Below are 17,128 nucleotides of genomic sequence, written 5' to 3'. Positions count from 1 at the left end.
AAAATTTGAAAAGAAAAAAAATGTAGGTCATTCTACAAAACCACTCAGCTGCATTCTTCAGAAATGTCAAGATGATGAGAGGACAAAAAAAGGGAGTAGGGTGCTGTGGCAGATTAAAGACGCCCAATGCAATGACTAATCCTTGATTGTATAAGAGCTCTAGAGGTCATTGTTGTGTGGCAATTGGGAAAAGTGAATATGAACGGTATATGAATGTGAAATTTCTCCAGAGTGATAATTAACATTGGGCTTAGGTGGGAGAATACCCTTCTTGGAAGATACATGCTAAAGTACTTAGGGATGATGTCTGCAACTTCCTTCCTAATGGGGAAGAGGGTGCATCTATAAAAAGAGATAAAGTAAATATAGCAAAATTGTTGAATGTAGGGGAAGAGTTTACAAATATTCATTGGTCCAGTTTTTCTACTTTTCTTTATTGGAAAATAAAATATTACAGGAAAAATATAGTCTAGTCATGTTGGTGCCCAAATGATCAGGGAAACACTGACTTTCTGTGAATCCGTGAGCAAAATATTGATCTGTTTGCCACAGTGGATTATTCCGTTTTACTGCACTGACTCCCCAGGGTTGCCAGAAGAAGCTGGCATGGAGTATTTGGGAGGTGAGACTAGATGCTCCTGGCAACAGCAACTCTTTTTTTTTAAAAGATTTTATTTATTTATTTATTTGACAGAGAGATCGCACAAGCAGGGGGAATGGCAGGCAGAGGGAGAAGCAGGCTCCCCACCGGTGAGGGAGCCCGATGCAGGACTCGATCCCAGGACCCTGGGATCATAACCTGAGTCAAAAGGCAGACGCTTAACTGACTGCACCACCCAGGCGCCCCAACAACAGTGACTCTTGACTGGGCCCCCCATTCCCTTCCGGACTTGCTTCTCTGCCCTCCCAAAGCATATAGCATCTGCTCTGTCTTCCTTGACCATTTCAGGATCTACTGTGTGGCATTCTTGTGTTTTAAGCCCCCAAAGCCCAGGCCATGTCTCACTTTCTTTTTTTTTTTCCTAGCAGGCTCCACGCCTGGTGTGGAGGCCAGTGCAGGGCTTGAACTCCTGACCCTGAGATCAAGACCTGAGCTGAGATCAAGAGTTGGATGCTTAATGGACTGAGCCACCCAGGTGTCCCGTCTCACTTTTCTTAGAACTCTCCCTCTGCCAGCATCCCCAACCCCATGCTTTGTACAGAGCTAAAATGCCTAATAAATATTTTTCTATTAACCGACTATCAACTATCCCATCAATATAGACAGAAAGGCAAGCATGGAAGTACAGGTGGTCAAGGATAGAGGCAAAAGGTTTATCCCAGCCAAGGTCTTGAGATGATGCCGGATAGGGCCTTGCAGAAGGAATATCAAGTATAGGCTTTGACACAATCTAATTCTCTGTGGCATCCAGGTGTTACTGGTTTAGGTAGTGATTAGTGCTTAGGGGTGGGGTAAAAGAAATACAGCCTTGGCTAAAGCTTATGAATACCCAAGCACAGAATGTCCCTAACTAGGCCCTGTGCGGCAACTGCTCTCACAACCCTGTGAATTCTTCCAAAGGAAGCAGAGCCATGAGGATCTCAAGAAAGGGAGTTCTCAGGGCACCGGCGTGGCTCAGTCGGTTAAGCATCTGACCCTTCATCTCAGCTCAGGTCTTGATCTCAGGGTTATGAGTTCAAGCCCCACATTGGGCTCCACACCAGGCGTGGAGCCTACTTTAAAAAAAAAAAAGTTCTCACGTGGGTTCCTTGAGCAGAGTCGCTGTGCCTTAAAGAGCTTATCTGCACCACTTGGGATTCAAGGAGAACAATAGGAGCCTCTACCAGAGGCTGAGGCGAGAACAAAGCCCTGCACTGCTCTAGGGAGGCACGGCCCGCGTGCCCAACGAGTTGCCAGAGAACGTGTAGGCCTGCCGCATTCCACCTCTAGCTGAGACACCGGTGTTCCGCTGTGTTTCGGCTTGTTAAGGGAGTGTAGACTTGTCTTTCTTGTCTTGAGTCATTTTTCAATGAGGCTGGAAGAATGAGAACTAATGGGTGAATTTCCTCTCTATCCCAGCCAGGAGGCAGGCTCTAGGCTCCATTGTGATACACAATGTATTGTTATTTCCTATTAAATCACAAGCATGACACTTAGTTTTGAATTCCATTTAATATTTTATTACATAACCTCTTGTATTGGTCTGTGATTATTTCGTCTAAGTCCTGAATTTCCCCACCAGCTTCTTGGAGAACTATGGTCTAGGCTACTTTACCACCTATGCTTCCCTCCCACATTTGGTACTGTACACAGTAAACATGAGATACACGAGAAATATATGGGACTGTGTAAATAATCTATTCTATATCCGTATTACCACACAGGAGTGAAAAAGAATGAAGTTAAAAAGAATCTCTCCGACATGGAGAGACTTCCAATTCATATTAATGTGTCAAAAAGAGAAAAAGCTATCAGGTACAGTATGAAACCCTTTATGCAGAAGGGACTAGTAGAAGAAACAAGGGTTTGGTTTATATATCTGTTTATTTCCTTCCTCGTTTTTACCCCTGGCCACAGACATTGTTATAACTAGTGGAGTAGAATTCAGTAATTTCCTTTTCAAAAAGAACTGCTGTTAATGTTAAGTAATAAGGCAGTTAACATGGGACTTGCTGCAATAATGTTACATTTATGTAGCACTGACATGAAGCAGACATTGTTCTTAGTGTTCTACGGGAATTAATAGTCCTGTAAGAACGTGAGGCACAGAGAGGTTAAGTAATTTACCTTAGGTTAGACAGCACACCAAGGAAGTGGAAGACCCAGGATTCGAACCCAAGCAGTCCAGCTCTAGAGCCTCTATTCTTAACCACTATGCTAAAGGTGTCCAATCGATGGCCTCTTTCCCCACCCCTCTCCTACTTTCTCTGTGTTTCTACATCTTTGGTATGCCTCAACGATGGCACTCTGATCACTGTGTGAGAATTAACTGGAAAGGAAAAAAAAAATCCTGTTCCCCACCTTAACCTATGGCCTCATCTATGAATTTGAAGTTCCGAGGTACCTATAAGGAGCTACTGATGCCTTCTGGAAAGTATGTGTGGGCTGTTACTGAGAGATCATGACCATTTGCCATGTCTGTATTTAGTCATGCGATATACATAGATTTCCTTGGCAAGTGCCTCCTGAGGACGGTGGTAGTCCCAACTTTGGATCATCACAGGTGGAACCTCAGCCTCATAGGCAAGGCTGATGATGGTCCAGGTGTAATGAATCCTACCTGATGGAAGGTGGGGCGTGGACCAGAGAACTTTTTGAGGATCGTAGGTAGGCATATTTTACCTTCTCAAAGCCCTGAGGCATTCTGACGGATGCTACCTGAAAGCAAATTAGGACGCTTTGCTCCAGGCCCAGGTTCCCAATAGTGTGTTGGAGCTTAGTGCTGTTTCAGATTAAATCAGCATGCTTCAAATTTGCCAGCTATTATCACAGCAATATGTATCCCCAGTTCACACATGGAATGTTTGCTCTCTGGCAGCCAAATGCACTTGGAACTGGCAGTGATGATCTCATAAAGCCGGAAAGCTGAGCAGTTAGTCAGATGATTAACATGTTATTGAGATGGAGGAGTTGAGCATCACTTAATGAAAATATCTGGGTATTGCAGAATCAGGAGTTTCCAAACTTGGGGGCAGCTTAGGAACCCTCACATCCAAAGTCCTTATTTTCCAAATGTGGAAACTGAAGCTTTAAAAAAGGGTAAATATCAGGGCTCCTGGCCAGAGAAAAGTTAAAATGTATTTCTTCTAGTACAATACACTATAGAGAAACAGCCCTGCTGGCTGGCTCAGACCTCCCTTTTCATGGTTCCAGAACCTTCTGTGCTCAGCTACAGTCAGTAACGCTTCCTCCCTTTTCAATGGTATTCCTTATTTTTAAATGACCTGTTTGATTGTGTTTACTCATATGTAAAAAAAAAAAATCATCCCCCCCCCCCCCCCCGTGACTTCACTGCTGCAGACTTGTTCTAATTTCAGTAGCAGAGGAATGGAGGGCTGTAGGTTGGAAATGGGGGTGAGAAGTGATCATAAATTGTTTGCATGCCCTGTGTCTACGGATCTTCTGATATAGGTCCTCCAGGTGGGTTTCAGGCTTCCCTCTTATGTAATTATGTTTACGAGGTGGAATTATTTGACAATTTGCTTGTTCTATCTTAAAATACTAAACACCAGCCCCTGCCTTTACTGATGTCTCATCAAAACAAAAATCCTTGTCTTTCATAATGCTCTCTGGCTTTCAGAGCTGCTTCTCAAACAGTCCTACCCTCTCACTGAGAAGTTGTTGTTCTGAGGACATGAGATGTGTCTACTCTGAGGAGCACAAGGAGGTTGGGACCTGGGAGACTGTTGTCCTTCTCAAGCACTCTGAGCACCAGAAAGCGATTGTATTGAGTTGCTCCCGGTGCCTCACTTTCCCCTTCTCAAGACTGTTTTTGTTTATGCTTGGTTTACAGGTGAGTTCCAATTGGAGAGGCTTTGGACAAAGGCAATGGCTTGTTCTTTCTCGGCAGGATGAAGGGCAGAAGAAGGGGTATGCGCAAGGGAGGAGGAATGTGCCCTAAGCCAGGATGCCTCTCACGGTTCCAGATCACTAGTTTTGATTAGATCTCTGTGCTGAACAAACAGGCTCTCGGGGAATCTTTTCTAATATTGCCCCAGAGCTAGGTTATTTCCTAGTCTAGCCCCCAAAAGTGTTTCTGAAGACAATGTGGCTTTAGGGTAGAATTTGGCTGCCCACCATCAGTCTTCAACATGCTCCTGGCAAAGGCCTCACCCGGAGAGCATGACAGGGAGGAAAGTGCCCAGCGATGGAGTCAGATAGCCTAGGATGTGAATCCCCGTTGAACTCTTTGCTTGCTGTGACTTTCAGCAAATTAACTTCTCTGAACTTCAAGTTTTTTCATCTGTAAATTGGGGTTAATGATAACTACAAAGTTGCTCTGAAATAGAAAAATAAATATGTAAAGTGCCTGCTTGATATAAAGTGCTCAGAAAATGGCAGCTATTATTATTAACAACTAAGGGATGCCTAAGGGAAACTCAGCAGGAAACCGAGGACTCCAGGCGAAGAAGGAACCGAAATAGCCCCGACCCGGCTCCACCCACCGCGATCCGCAAGTGCGCTCGGGGAGGGGGAGAAGCAGGAAGAGGCCCCTCGGCCTTCCCCGGACCCGAAGCCAGCCGGACGGTCAGGACCGGAGCCGGAGGCTGGGCCGAGCCGGGGTGGGCAGGGGGGTGTTTTGCTTCAGCAAAGGGTGAGGACGGCCCTCGGCATTCTGCAGGGGAAGGAAGAGGGACAGCCACGTAACAAAAGCTCAAGGCCAAAAGTCCCCCCCAGCAGGCCCCGAGTCCGGACGGGGAAGCGAGCCCTTCGGCCGGCTTCCCCCTTCTCCGCCGGCGCGGCGGGAGTCAGCTGACCTGCGGTCGCCGCCGCCAGCTCGCCCCGCCCCCGCCCCCGCGGCCCCGCCCCTCGGCGCCGCGGCCCAGCGCGCCCGGGGTTGGGGGTGTGAGGGGTCTGCGCGGCGCGAGCCTGCCCCGCGGCCAGTGAGCGGCCGCCTGGCCGCGCGGCCTCTTCAGCCGTCCGCCCCAGCCCCCCGGGCCAGTTGGGGCAGGGGACGGCGCGCTCTCCCGGGGGCCCTTCACGGACGCGGTCCCCTCCTCATGAAAGGAATATTCACATTCCCAGGGCGGCCTCTGCCAGTGAGCGCACCTCTTAAGGGCAGGCCGGCTGCCCGAGGCTCGCCGTGGCCACACTGTGCCGGCTCTGTTCTGGAGCTTTCAGAGCATCCACCGAGGGCTGCTCCCAAACACTGCGCCTTTTCTTCCGTCCCAAACCAGCCCACCTGGGACCCTAACTGACCCCATCCCCTCCAGCTGCGGGCCGACTCCGCAGTCGAGAGACCGAGCACGCCCGCAGCGGACCTCAGCCTCCAGGCCCGGGCTGGAGGAGGGGAAGGGAGGGTGGTTATTTGCAAGTATCAGGACTGTTTACGGTTTCAGAAGCTCCGGCCCTCAGGCCTAAATCCGCCTTCCCTTCGAGAAGGAACACTTGATCCCGCCCCCACCACGTGCCCGCAACTTGACTTTTGTCCTCTCGCCTAATCCTCACAATCTCCACCCCCCCCCTTAGGGGGGGGGGTATCGTTATTCTAGTTCTGGAAACGGGGAAACCAAGTTTCTGAGAGAGAGAGATTGTACAACTTCTGAAGGCCCGGTTTGCAACGAAGCCATAGTTTTTTCTACGTGACTGGGCTTCATACCAGGACGCCAAGTAGTGTCTAGACTCAAACCCCCATGGGTTCCCTTGTTTGTTTGGGGGGCAAACAGCAAGGGCCGTAGATATTCCTTAGAGCAAAGATAACTTTTTCAGGCCCTTTTACCCCGTAGGAGCAGTCAGTCCACGGTGGAGACCACTGGCCAACTCCCCTTTTCGGTCTTAGATAAGTGTAGGTCAGCTGCTCCTGACAGCACCCCTCTATCCCTTTGTTGGTAGTCCTCATGACACGGCCTGTTGCCATTTCCTTAGCTATCTTCCTCTGTAGATGGCGGGAAGCTACCTGAATGTAGTAGGAAAGAGATCTTGACTGTAACCTCAGCATTTGGCTGAAATGCCAGGCATGGTCCAGCTCCCAGGATGCAAGTGTGGAGCAGGGGCTCCACTTGAAAAGCACTGAACTAGAGTTTGGAGGTTATTAAAAGTAGGGTCAGAAGGGAAACTGGAGACAACTATAAAAAATTGACCTTTAAGAAGCACAACAATAATAAAAAAAATAAAATAAAATAAAAAAATAAATAAAAAACAAAGAAGCACAACAATAATAATAACAATGGCTAGCATGTATTGTTTATCATGTAGCGGGCATTGTTCTAAGTGCTGTAGTCCAGTGCTCCCCAAACTTAAATGTGCATTCCAGTCACCTGGAGAATTCTGATCAGTACATCTGGGTGGGGCCTGAGATTCTGCATTTCTAACCAGCTCCCCTGTGATGGTGCAGGGATCATACTTTGTATAGCAACGCTTTGGTGTGTTAGTTGATTTTACCCTCTTAAAGGCATTATAAAGTAGGTATCACATTCCTATTTTACACACAAGGAAGCTGAGAGGTTAAGCACTTATGAACTAAGGTCAAATAAACTGCAGGGCAATGAGGGAGGGGGGAATGGTGTGAGCAGGTATAGTTGTGGAAGAAGAAACCCAATTCTAAGCCAAGGAAAACAGTATTTACAAAACCTGGCATGCAGGGAAAGTGGCAAGGGGCTGCAGCGAGGGCTGCTTCACCTATCAGACACCATGTGTGTAAGTACTCATGAGCTTTCCAAAGGCCCCAAATATTTGAGACCTGAAAAAAATGTATTGGCATCTACATGCGAAAACTGAGCGTTTGAGTCATTTCAACATTCAAATCATTAAAAACCCTTTCAAAATTTTTACATTAAAAAATTCATATTTAGCGAACGATAGGGGTATACTTTAATACATTTGATAAAAATGGAGTAGGGCCTCCCAAGCCTAGGGCCTACCAAGGACAAGATAGCTCTGGCCACACTGGGTTTGGATGTAATCCTGGGGGCAGCTGGGAACCACTGATAGAAGCAGGAAAATGTTCTCTGTGGCTACAGTGAAGAGAATGGATTGGAGGGAGGCCAGACTGGAGGGCCAGTGGCTGGAGACCAGATAGGCGTTTATAGACTTCCAGACTGCAAGACAATCTCTCCTTGGTGCCAAGATTAGCATAAAATGATAGCTTTATACAACCCAATTATTGTTTGATTCCTCCAGCCCCTATCTGACTCAGCATTCCAGATTTACTTAAGATCTGGGGACAAATCCTTTCTCACGAAGGCTGGGGTTGTTACAGTCTCGGGGAGGTGTGTTAAGAGCACACACTTGAAGCAGACTGCCTCGGCTCTGCGACTTGCTGGCTGTGTGACCTTGCGGAAGTGGCTTAACTTCTCTGAGCCTCAGATTCCTTATTGGGCATAATACATTCCTCCTGGAATTTAAACTTTATATACAGTGCCTCCCACAGAATAGGTACTTTTAAACAAGAAGCAGCTGTTATCATATATGTGCCATTATTCTGAGACCTGGTTGGGTTTTCTTGAGGCAGGAACAGAGGCTGGGATAAATAATTTCATCTTTTCATCCATTTTCTGTGGTAGAAATTATTATCCCCATTTTGCAGATAAGGAAACTGGGGCTCAGAGATTAGATAGCTCAGTGAACTAGCAGCAGAAAGTGGGAAACCTGCAAGAGCTGGAATTTTGTTTTATTTTTACTTCTTTGTGCGCACTCTCTCCAGCCGTCAACATCTGCTGCTTCCACCAGTCTTTAGCCGGTCCAGAACCCATTTCCCTTAGTCATGGCACAAATCCGTCATGATGTCAAAGCCACACCGCGGACCCACTCTCCTGGGTCTCCACCATTGCCTTTCTTCCCCAACCTTCCCTAACCTCCCTGCTACCTTGCCCCGCCCCCCCCCCCGCCCCCACCCCCGAGTTTACCGCCTCTGGATTTCCCTCATTAAAGAGACAGCTTGTCTCTTTGAGAATCAGACAGAACCGCCCTAGACTGGGATGCCTTCCAGAGTACCTCCCTTTAAAGGGAGTAGATAAGTAGGTCACATCAGGATGGTAGGGGAGGAGGCCGACTTCTAATGGGAAGGAGGAAAAGTACTGCAGATCACGTGGAGAATGGAAAACAAAATAACAGGGCTGCTCTCTGTCTCTCTGCTTCTCTCTATCTCTCCATCTTCAGGTCTCAGTGGCTACTCTTGGGAAAAGCACGTGGGGACCCTACAGGCCACATTGAACTCTTGGGGTTTGGGACGCCACTGGAAACCGCATCTCACCCTTAGTTCTCCTCCGTCCCATCCTGCCTCCTCTTCAGGTACCCCCACAACCAGCGGGATATGATTTCCTACGTGGAGAGGAGAGATCTCAGCTTGGATAGAGGATTTGGAGCTCCTGTCCAATTCCTTCTCCTCAAGGGCCTGAAAGCACCAAGCTTTGCAGCTTGAAGGTTCCACGGGGCTGGGAAGGCGCTGGCTTGGCAGCGATTGCTGGGAGCAGCCCGGGATCCGGTTCCCAGAGGTTCTGCTGTGGCAATCAGGACAAGTCCCGGGCCTTGCAGGATAGCTGCTCCCCACTCCCACCCCAAACCCTGTCGAAGGCAGTTCAGCGCAAGGCATGTGGATGAGCACTAAAGGATATAGACGGCTGTGAAAAGCGGGAGACACAGACAGCACTCGGCATTAAAGGCCCAACACTGCCCGCCCCGCCTCGCCCTGCCCTGCTCTCCCTCGGACTGGACCCAGCCCTGTTTGAATCCTACCACGGGGCGGTCACATCTCTAGGAAACTGCCGCTGAAGGGCGGTGGGTGTGGAAATCTTGGCCGCGGGAATGACACCAGCCCAGCTGTGTATAGATGAGGACGGAAAATGGGTGCCCAGGCAGAAGATGAGTCCCTGGGCTCGGTGCCTGGGGGACAAGGCCAGCTCACACACACAAAGACCAAGGCCAGAGTCTTGCCCCTGGGGCTAAGCAGTCCCGGTTCCCTGCACGGGGCTTTGGAAACGGAGTTCACCTCTGCAGAGGCCCAGGGTTTTCCGTTCCCTTGGCGGTGGGACGGCCAGCTCTGAGGCTCACGGCTTTAGGATTCGGGTTAGCCTTCGCGTCCAGATGCTCCAGATTGCAGGATGCAGCTCACTCCCACCTGGCGGCTGCCCCGGCCCGGCTTCCTCCCCTCCCCAACCCCCCTCTCTGTGCTCTCTTTGCTCCACCCCTACAGGAAGGGAGTCCTCCCTCACCTCCACCCCAGGTGTCTGTGCCCTATGGGCAAGTCCCACCCTTGCCCACGGTTGCTCTTCTCCCTCCGTGTGAGGCAAGGCCAGGTGACAGGACAGAGACATCCATCTTCACCTGGGCCCTTCATTCCGCTTCCTCTCCCAAGGCTTGTCTAACACGCTCTTCCCCAGGCTGGAGTCGGCCCACACCATCTCTCATCAAGTGGGTAGAAATCCCCACAGGTATATGGCAGGGTGGCGGTGCCCCCATATTGAAACAAGGGACTCAGATCCTTTGTGCTCTCAGAAAGTGACAGGGAGCTCCTCTTGCCTGGCATCCCATCCAGCCTGGGCCTCTTGCTTTGCCGGCAACCCTGCCTGATTCTGATCCCTGCCTTTACTCCAGGTCCAGCACAAGTGCTACCCCCTGGCTTATCTAGGATTGCCTGGGAGGAAGGAGGCCCAGGCTTGGAGCCTCCATCCCAACCCCCCCACACCAATCAGCAATGTATCTGGGCAGTGATTCTGAAACTTCGGAGTGTATCAAAATTACCAAGGGACTGGTTAAAATACAGATTGCTGGGCCCCGGTCGCCAGGGTTCCTGATTTAGTAGGTCGGGAGTGGGAACTGAGAATTTGCATTTCTAACCAGTTCCCACGTGATGGGGTACTGCTGCTCCAGCGACCACATTTGAAAACCACGGAGGGTGATGGGCATGAAGGAGGGCACATGATGTGATGAGCACTGGGTGTTATACGCAACTGATGAATCACTGAACACTACATCTGAAACTAATGATGTACTATATGTTGTCTAATTGAATTTTTAAAAAAATAAAGATTCAAGAATTCAAAAAAAAAAAAAAAGAAAGAAAAGAAAACCACTGAGCTAGAGTATAGCAAATGGAAAAACTAGGTTTGAGTCCTCGCCCTGCCATTTTCTTGCTCTGCTATCTTGTACTTGACCTTTCTGAGCTTCATTTCCTCTTCCATTAAAGGTGGAGTAAGGACCACTGGATGGTTGTTAGGAGGATTAGATTCCATCATGTATTTGGAAGAGCCTCTCATTGTGCATGGCAAACTGAATTATGAATTAGTCAACAAATATGGTATATATTGAGTATTTTGTTGTCCATTGGATACTCTGCCCAATGTCATGGCTGACTTTGAGCAGATTGTATGTGAGGATTCTAAGACCTAGTTAAACATCACGACTCCGGACTCGGTTTTTTCTTCCATAAAACAAGGCCTTTGGTCTACTAGACTAATGGCCCCTCCAGGTCCCATATTGGAAGAAACTCAACTCTGGGAGGGACCTTAGGTCTTAGGAGGCATAGCCTCATTCCTTTTCCTTGCCCACCCCTTTCCAGGATCCCCACCTGCAAGCTCAGGTGCTTTGGCGGAGCAAAGAACGTCAGTTACCAGAGTCACCGGTCAGCTCATCCTTGAGGAGAGTAACGTGGCCTTCACCGTCCATCATGATCTGGTTCCAACCTACCTTTATAATCATATTTCCCACTGTTTTTCCCCCATTCACCATAGAGCCTAAACAAATTGGACTACTCGTCCTTCCCCAAATACACCCTGTGATGCTCTGCTTCCAGCCTTTGTTGTCGCTGTTCTCACCACCGGAATACCTTCTACTGGTCAAAGTCTTATTCAAAGTTTAAGTGATGACTAAAAGAAGTCATCCCAAATCCTTCTGTCATCTGTCTAGCTAGCTAGCTATCACCTTTGTATCTGTCTCTCTACTGAATACAAATGATTTTATATTTTTCTTTAGGTGATAGAAGGACAAGTTACTGCAGTTGTCAGGTATAAGATCTACTTAAATCAGGATGCAACCACCTCACCCGCTCCTACTTGTATCTGATGTTGTCCCTCTGAAGGGGCTGCATAGAAACTCAGTGGTCTGCAGGTTTGTCCCTGGATTTCACATTCCTAAAGTCTGTTCTTGAAGCATACTGAGACATAAAAAACAAGAGTGGAGATACTATGTAAAACTTTTAAAAAGAGGGATGGCCACTTACAAAGAGATGCCTACTTACACAAAAGACTAGTCAGCTGTTTATTTTCTATGGTAATCAGAGTCGGGAATAAATATATATGTGTGTATATATCTGCTCATATTCACAGATTTACTCATTTGCATATAGGCACATCTGCTTCTCTAATTTTCTTTTTTAAACTACAGGGTTTTTTTTCCTATTCTAAATATATGCATTGGTGCAAATGTGTAAAGGAAAAAAAAGTAAAAATAAAAGTGAAGTAAAAGAAGAAAGTAAGTCATTTATAACCCAAAAATAACCAGTATTAACATTTTGGTGTATTTCTTGTGACTAGTTTTCCTGAACATTATTTACTCTATATGATTTTTAAAGGAAATTGGGATAAAAGGTTTATACACTTCTGTATCCTACTTTTTTGATTTACATATGATTAGCATTTTGGTATTCCTTTAAATATTATTGCCAAACACTGGAAAAAACTATTTCATGATATCCACTTACAGATGTACCAAAATTTATTTAATCATTCCCTCATTGTTGGATACTCCTTTTGGCTATAAACAATATTTCAGTGAACATCCTTATATATCTGAACACATGTCTGATTATTAGGCCCATTCTAGAAGTGGGATTACTGGGTCATTTTTCTTTTTTAAAGATTGTATTTTCTTAAGTAATCTCTACACCCGACGCGGGGCTTGAACTCACAACCCCGAGATCAAGAGTCACATGCTCCACCAACTGAGCCAGACAGGTGCCCCATTCTGGGTCATTTTTAAGTCTCTTGATATACACTACCAAACTGTTTTCTGGAATTTCCATTTGGAAATACCTCCAGAGTACTTTTTCTATCACCCTCCTTCTACTCATAAGTAATTTTTACCTCCACTCCCATTGCATTCTGTCTCTTGCTGTACTTAACACTTTCTACCTTGAATTTGTATTCAGTGTGTACAAGTCTTCGTTCCCCTCCTAAGAGACCATCTTTGACCATCTTCATGTGACCCTCAATATCCAGCACAAGTGGAAGAAAGGGGCCAGCGGACTGCATCTACTTAGGTAAATCTGTCAGCAGAAGAGGAGCTCCGTTTTGGGAAGGAGCAAGGAGAGTGGCTTGAACTCTGTACTTTGGGGTGGGCTTTCAACGCTGGTTGAAGGGGAAGAAAGCAATTGTCTTCCACCCTTTATACATCCAGACTCTGGGAGTGGGGGAAAGATGGAAAGCTAGTCAAGTATAGAGCCTAGAAGAGGAGCCACCTTAGCCCCCTGGCGGGGTTGACACTCAGGGTAGAGAGAGGGCAGAAGTTTGGATGCCACGGCCTCAGGGTGAGGAAGGAGAGGAACCCATCCCAGTCTCACAGGTTTGGACCTCGGAAACACCTCCAACACTGATTATAAAGGGTTCAGTTGCTATTTTTTTTTTAGATTAGAGTTTCCCAAATGTCAGTTGTACCTTGTTTGCAATCTTTCAATGAAAAGAAAGAGGCAATATGCACACACACACACACACACACACACACACACCTGGGATTCATATCATGCAGGCCAGCCACACTTCTGAACAGTTAAGGGAGATATAATTATTAAAATGTTCAGGGTGTGCCCGTGACATTCACAAGGTCTGAATAAGGTCTAAAACCTATCATGCCACTTATTTTAGCCTCATCCTGAGCAATAAAAATTTTGAAATCACAGGTTTGATGAATTCGTTACCTTTTTTGTAATACGCACTAAAACTATAAAGATGGCCATTCCAATAAAAAATTCTCGGCCAGTGGTAGTCCCTTTACTACCCATTGGTGGTATTGTACCACATTTTTGGGAAATACTGTTTTATCTGAACAGTTTCTCTATATTAAAGTTGTGTATATTTCTTCCACTTAATTATAAGCTTTCAAAGGTCAGGTATCACGGTTTATTGGGTGCTTCGTACAGTGTTGAAGCTCAATAAATATTTGTTCTCCCTTTGGTTTGGTTTGTTTTGGTAATGGGATAGTGAGGAATAGGAATTAATCTATATACTGAACATAAATGAAGTCTCCAAGATCAGGATTATAAGGGGGAGATCGATATTTATATGGTAAAGAGAGTTGCCCTGGTTTAAATACTGTGCCATCATTATTTGGACTTGGGTTTTGAGGTGTTCAGGGTGGAAAACAATAAATCATTCACATACTTTCTAGCTGTCTTTCCTGGGGTAAATAATACATTTGCAAGTTTAAGAATTAGTCTCAGGGCTTTAAAACAGAGTAACACTATTTAGCTCAAGCAGAATTCAACCCACCATAATGATCTCATAAAATAAGAACACTTTTCCATACCTAGCAAGCACAGAGGGAAATAGAGAGTCATTGATTAGTAAATATCTGTTAATGAAATGGCTTAGCTACAGTCAATATATCTTTACCATCCCTGGAAAACATTTCTCAGAAACAGAGGGACTAGTACTTACTCTGTACATAATATTCTAGGGTCTTTATATATGTGTTTCCTCTGGATTTCCTATGGTAGTTGCCACGTGAGGAGAGGGTAAAATCATACTACTAGGGGACAGGTACTGCAGCCTCTCCTTAATCCTCACTTGCCTTCTTCCCAGAAGATGGCAGTGACTGTTCCTGAAAAGGGTCCAAGACCTAATCGGATCCAGAGAGCTGGACAGGAAGATGTGGAAACTCATGGATGACCTTCTGGCCAACCAAAGAAATAAATGACCAAAGGAAGGTGGGAATAAAATACCAGAATATAATAAAAGAGTGTAATAGGAGAAGAGAGCATAACTCTAGCAAAGAAGAGAAGGGCACCCTAACACTTCAGTTACCTGCTAGAAATAGAGACATTTATCAAGGCCTGGCCAGTAATTTTCTCTTCCTTAGTTCCGCCTATCTCTTTCTTTCTGAGTCGTTCTTTCAAATGTAGAGTCCTTAGCCCATAGCTCGGGATTGTTTAACTCATCAGAGCATAAGAAACTTGTTCTTCAGAGACTGAAAATGAGCAATACTGTTTCCTTAGCTACTAAGGATCCAGTGGAGGCAAAAACTAGAGGAAGTAAAAAGAAAATACACCCCAGGGGGGCGCCTGGGTGGTTCAGTCAGTTAAGCGTCTGACTTCGGCCCAGGTCATGACCTTGGGATTGTGGAGCAAGCCCAAGCCAGCGTCAGGCTCCCCGCTCAGCGGGGAATCTGCTTCTCCCTCTCCCTCGGCCCCTCACCCTGCTTGTGCGCTCACACACTCTCTTTCTCTCAAATAAATAAATAAAATCTTAAAAAAAAAAAAAAATACACCCCAGGGTCAGAAGACCTGGGTTGAGGTTCTGAGTCAGGGGATCCCCTCTAACTCATGGTTTCCTTAAGTCAACCACTTACACTTATTGTCTGAGCAACTACTGTGTACCAAGCATCGCCCTGGGCACTAGGGAAACAGCAGTGGAAAAAACGGGAGGTCCTGCTCTAATCGCATTTCTGTTCTGAGATTGATGAGATTGGATAAGTAATCAAACAATGTAACTTCAAATAGTGAGCAGGGCTATGGAAGAAATAAAGCAAATGATAAAGACAAATTGAAAGGAGGGTTCCTCTACAGAGGGTGAAGGGAAGGTCTCCCTGAGGCAGTAACATTTGAGCTGGGATCTGAATGTACTAGAAGGAGCCAGCCAAGGAAAAGAGTATTCCGGGCGGCAGGATCAGCAAGCCCTGAGTTGGGACCACGTTTGGGGCTATATGACAATCAGGGAAAACGACCCTGTGTTGCTATTGTCCTGGACCAATGGTTTTGACACAGTACTCCGGGTGATCTTAGGACTTCCCTGGTCGTGTCTCGGGGGAGTGGGGCTGGGGGCGGAGGCTCTGCCAGGCCCGCATCACCCTGCCCAACACACACAGCAGCTCCTTTTCCACCTGAAGCATACACCGGGGTGTTGTTGAAGCTTTTGCCTGAAGGACAGATGCCATGATCAAAAACCTTGGTCTCAGAAGTCCTCCACTCTGTAATTGTCCAACTCTATGAAACTTTACCATACAACTTCTATGATCCCCACAGAAGGGTTGACTTCATCCACTAGACAGAGTCAGGGAATGCCAGTTCCAGGGAGCTGGCTCTCCTCACACCACAACCACCCATTGCCTTCCCCTACAATGATGGATCGGAACATCTGATGCCCTCCCAGCCTGTCCCAGGTGGCCAGGGACACACATCTCTGCCTCCTCCTAGCCGATTATACTGGCTTCCCTTTTTTTGCCCTGGCCGAGTAAGACACTCTGTCCTACACAGCAGAGCTTTGTGGAGAGAGCCGAGGAGTGGTTCCAGTTTTTTCCAACCTGTAAAATGCAAAGTTGGCCAGCTGCCTCTCTTCTTAACTCTAAAACCCGTATCTTTCCTTGTCTCCAGAGAACCGCCCGGCAGCTCTCAAATAAGTCTCTACTGTGCTGGGGTTTGGAGGAAAGATCTGTGCCGAATGTGAAATCATCTTCTGGTAACGCGAATCTAATTAGCTCTTTGACTGACAAGAGGAAGCAGAGGCCAAGAGGGATTTAAACAATCCCTTTCTCACATATTTCAAAACAAGCAAAGAACCAGACAGGGAAACGGAAAGAGAATAAAGAGACAAAGCCTAGGGAACATTTGGAGAAGGGGGTGAGTAAGAAAGAAAGAAAGGGGGGGTAGGGGGAGAATATCAAGTGACCAAAATGCTAATCCTTCCTTCCTTCAGCGTTACCGCTGCTCCCCATCTCCACCCTCTCCTTGCTCTCTCCCAGAGACAACTTACTTGGAGGTCGATGATTTCTCTTTCTGATTCCATCTTGCTGCCCTCAAGTGCCTTCACACGCACCGGTGCTGCTAACAGACTGCGTGGGCTACTCCCGGCTTTGCTGTCTGAGTCTCGACTGCTTTCTTTGGGTGGGAGAGAGCACACAGCTGGCGGGACAGACCTGCTATTCATCCATCGGATGTGGGATGCCTGTCCCGGCCTCAGCCCCTGCGGGAAGCGTACACATGCATACACTTGTGTGCTTGTGTGCGTGTGTGTGTGCGCACGTGTGCACGCATGTGCACTCCTGGGGGTGGCATGGGGTACATTGATAGGTGGCCTTTTGAGTTGGTAGTGACAGCATTGTTTTCTTTAGTGGCGCCAATGCCCCTCCAGCCCCAGAGGGGCCAGCCGAGGTCACTCAGCCTGCTTTGAGTTAGTAGTTTTACTTAATGGCATAGAAACCCTGTGGATTTATCAAGGAAATTGAAAAACAGCCTGAGGATGCTGTCTGACTTCACATTGGTGGAGCTGAATAAGGTTGCCAGTC

The 17,128-nt window shown here is 47.1% G+C and overlaps 1 protein-coding gene across 2 annotated transcripts in view; it reads right to left on the bottom strand.

Moving 5' to 3' along the window:
• Positions 1 to 16,869, bottom strand: part of NINJ2 (ninjurin 2) — a 74,242-nt gene extending 57,373 nt beyond the window's left edge. The window contains exon 1 of one of the 2 annotated variants that reach the window (XM_078074086.1): positions 16,597 to 16,869. In XM_078074086.1, coding sequence (XP_077930212.1) covers positions 16,597 to 16,770 — 174 coding nt within the window. In that variant the 5' untranslated portion in view covers positions 16,771 to 16,869. The remainder of the gene's footprint in view (positions 1 to 16,596) is intronic. The other variant, XM_036092331.2, reaches the window with a different exon arrangement.
• Positions 16,870 to 17,128: the final 259 nt, after the last annotated feature.

This window comes from Halichoerus grypus, chromosome 6, assembly GCF_964656455.1.
Source record: "Halichoerus grypus chromosome 6, mHalGry1.hap1.1, whole genome shotgun sequence".
Classification (NCBI taxonomy): domain Eukaryota; kingdom Metazoa; phylum Chordata; class Mammalia; order Carnivora; family Phocidae; genus Halichoerus; species Halichoerus grypus.
Note: the sequence above shows the minus strand (reverse complement) of the source record. Positions and strands in the feature narration are given on the sequence as shown.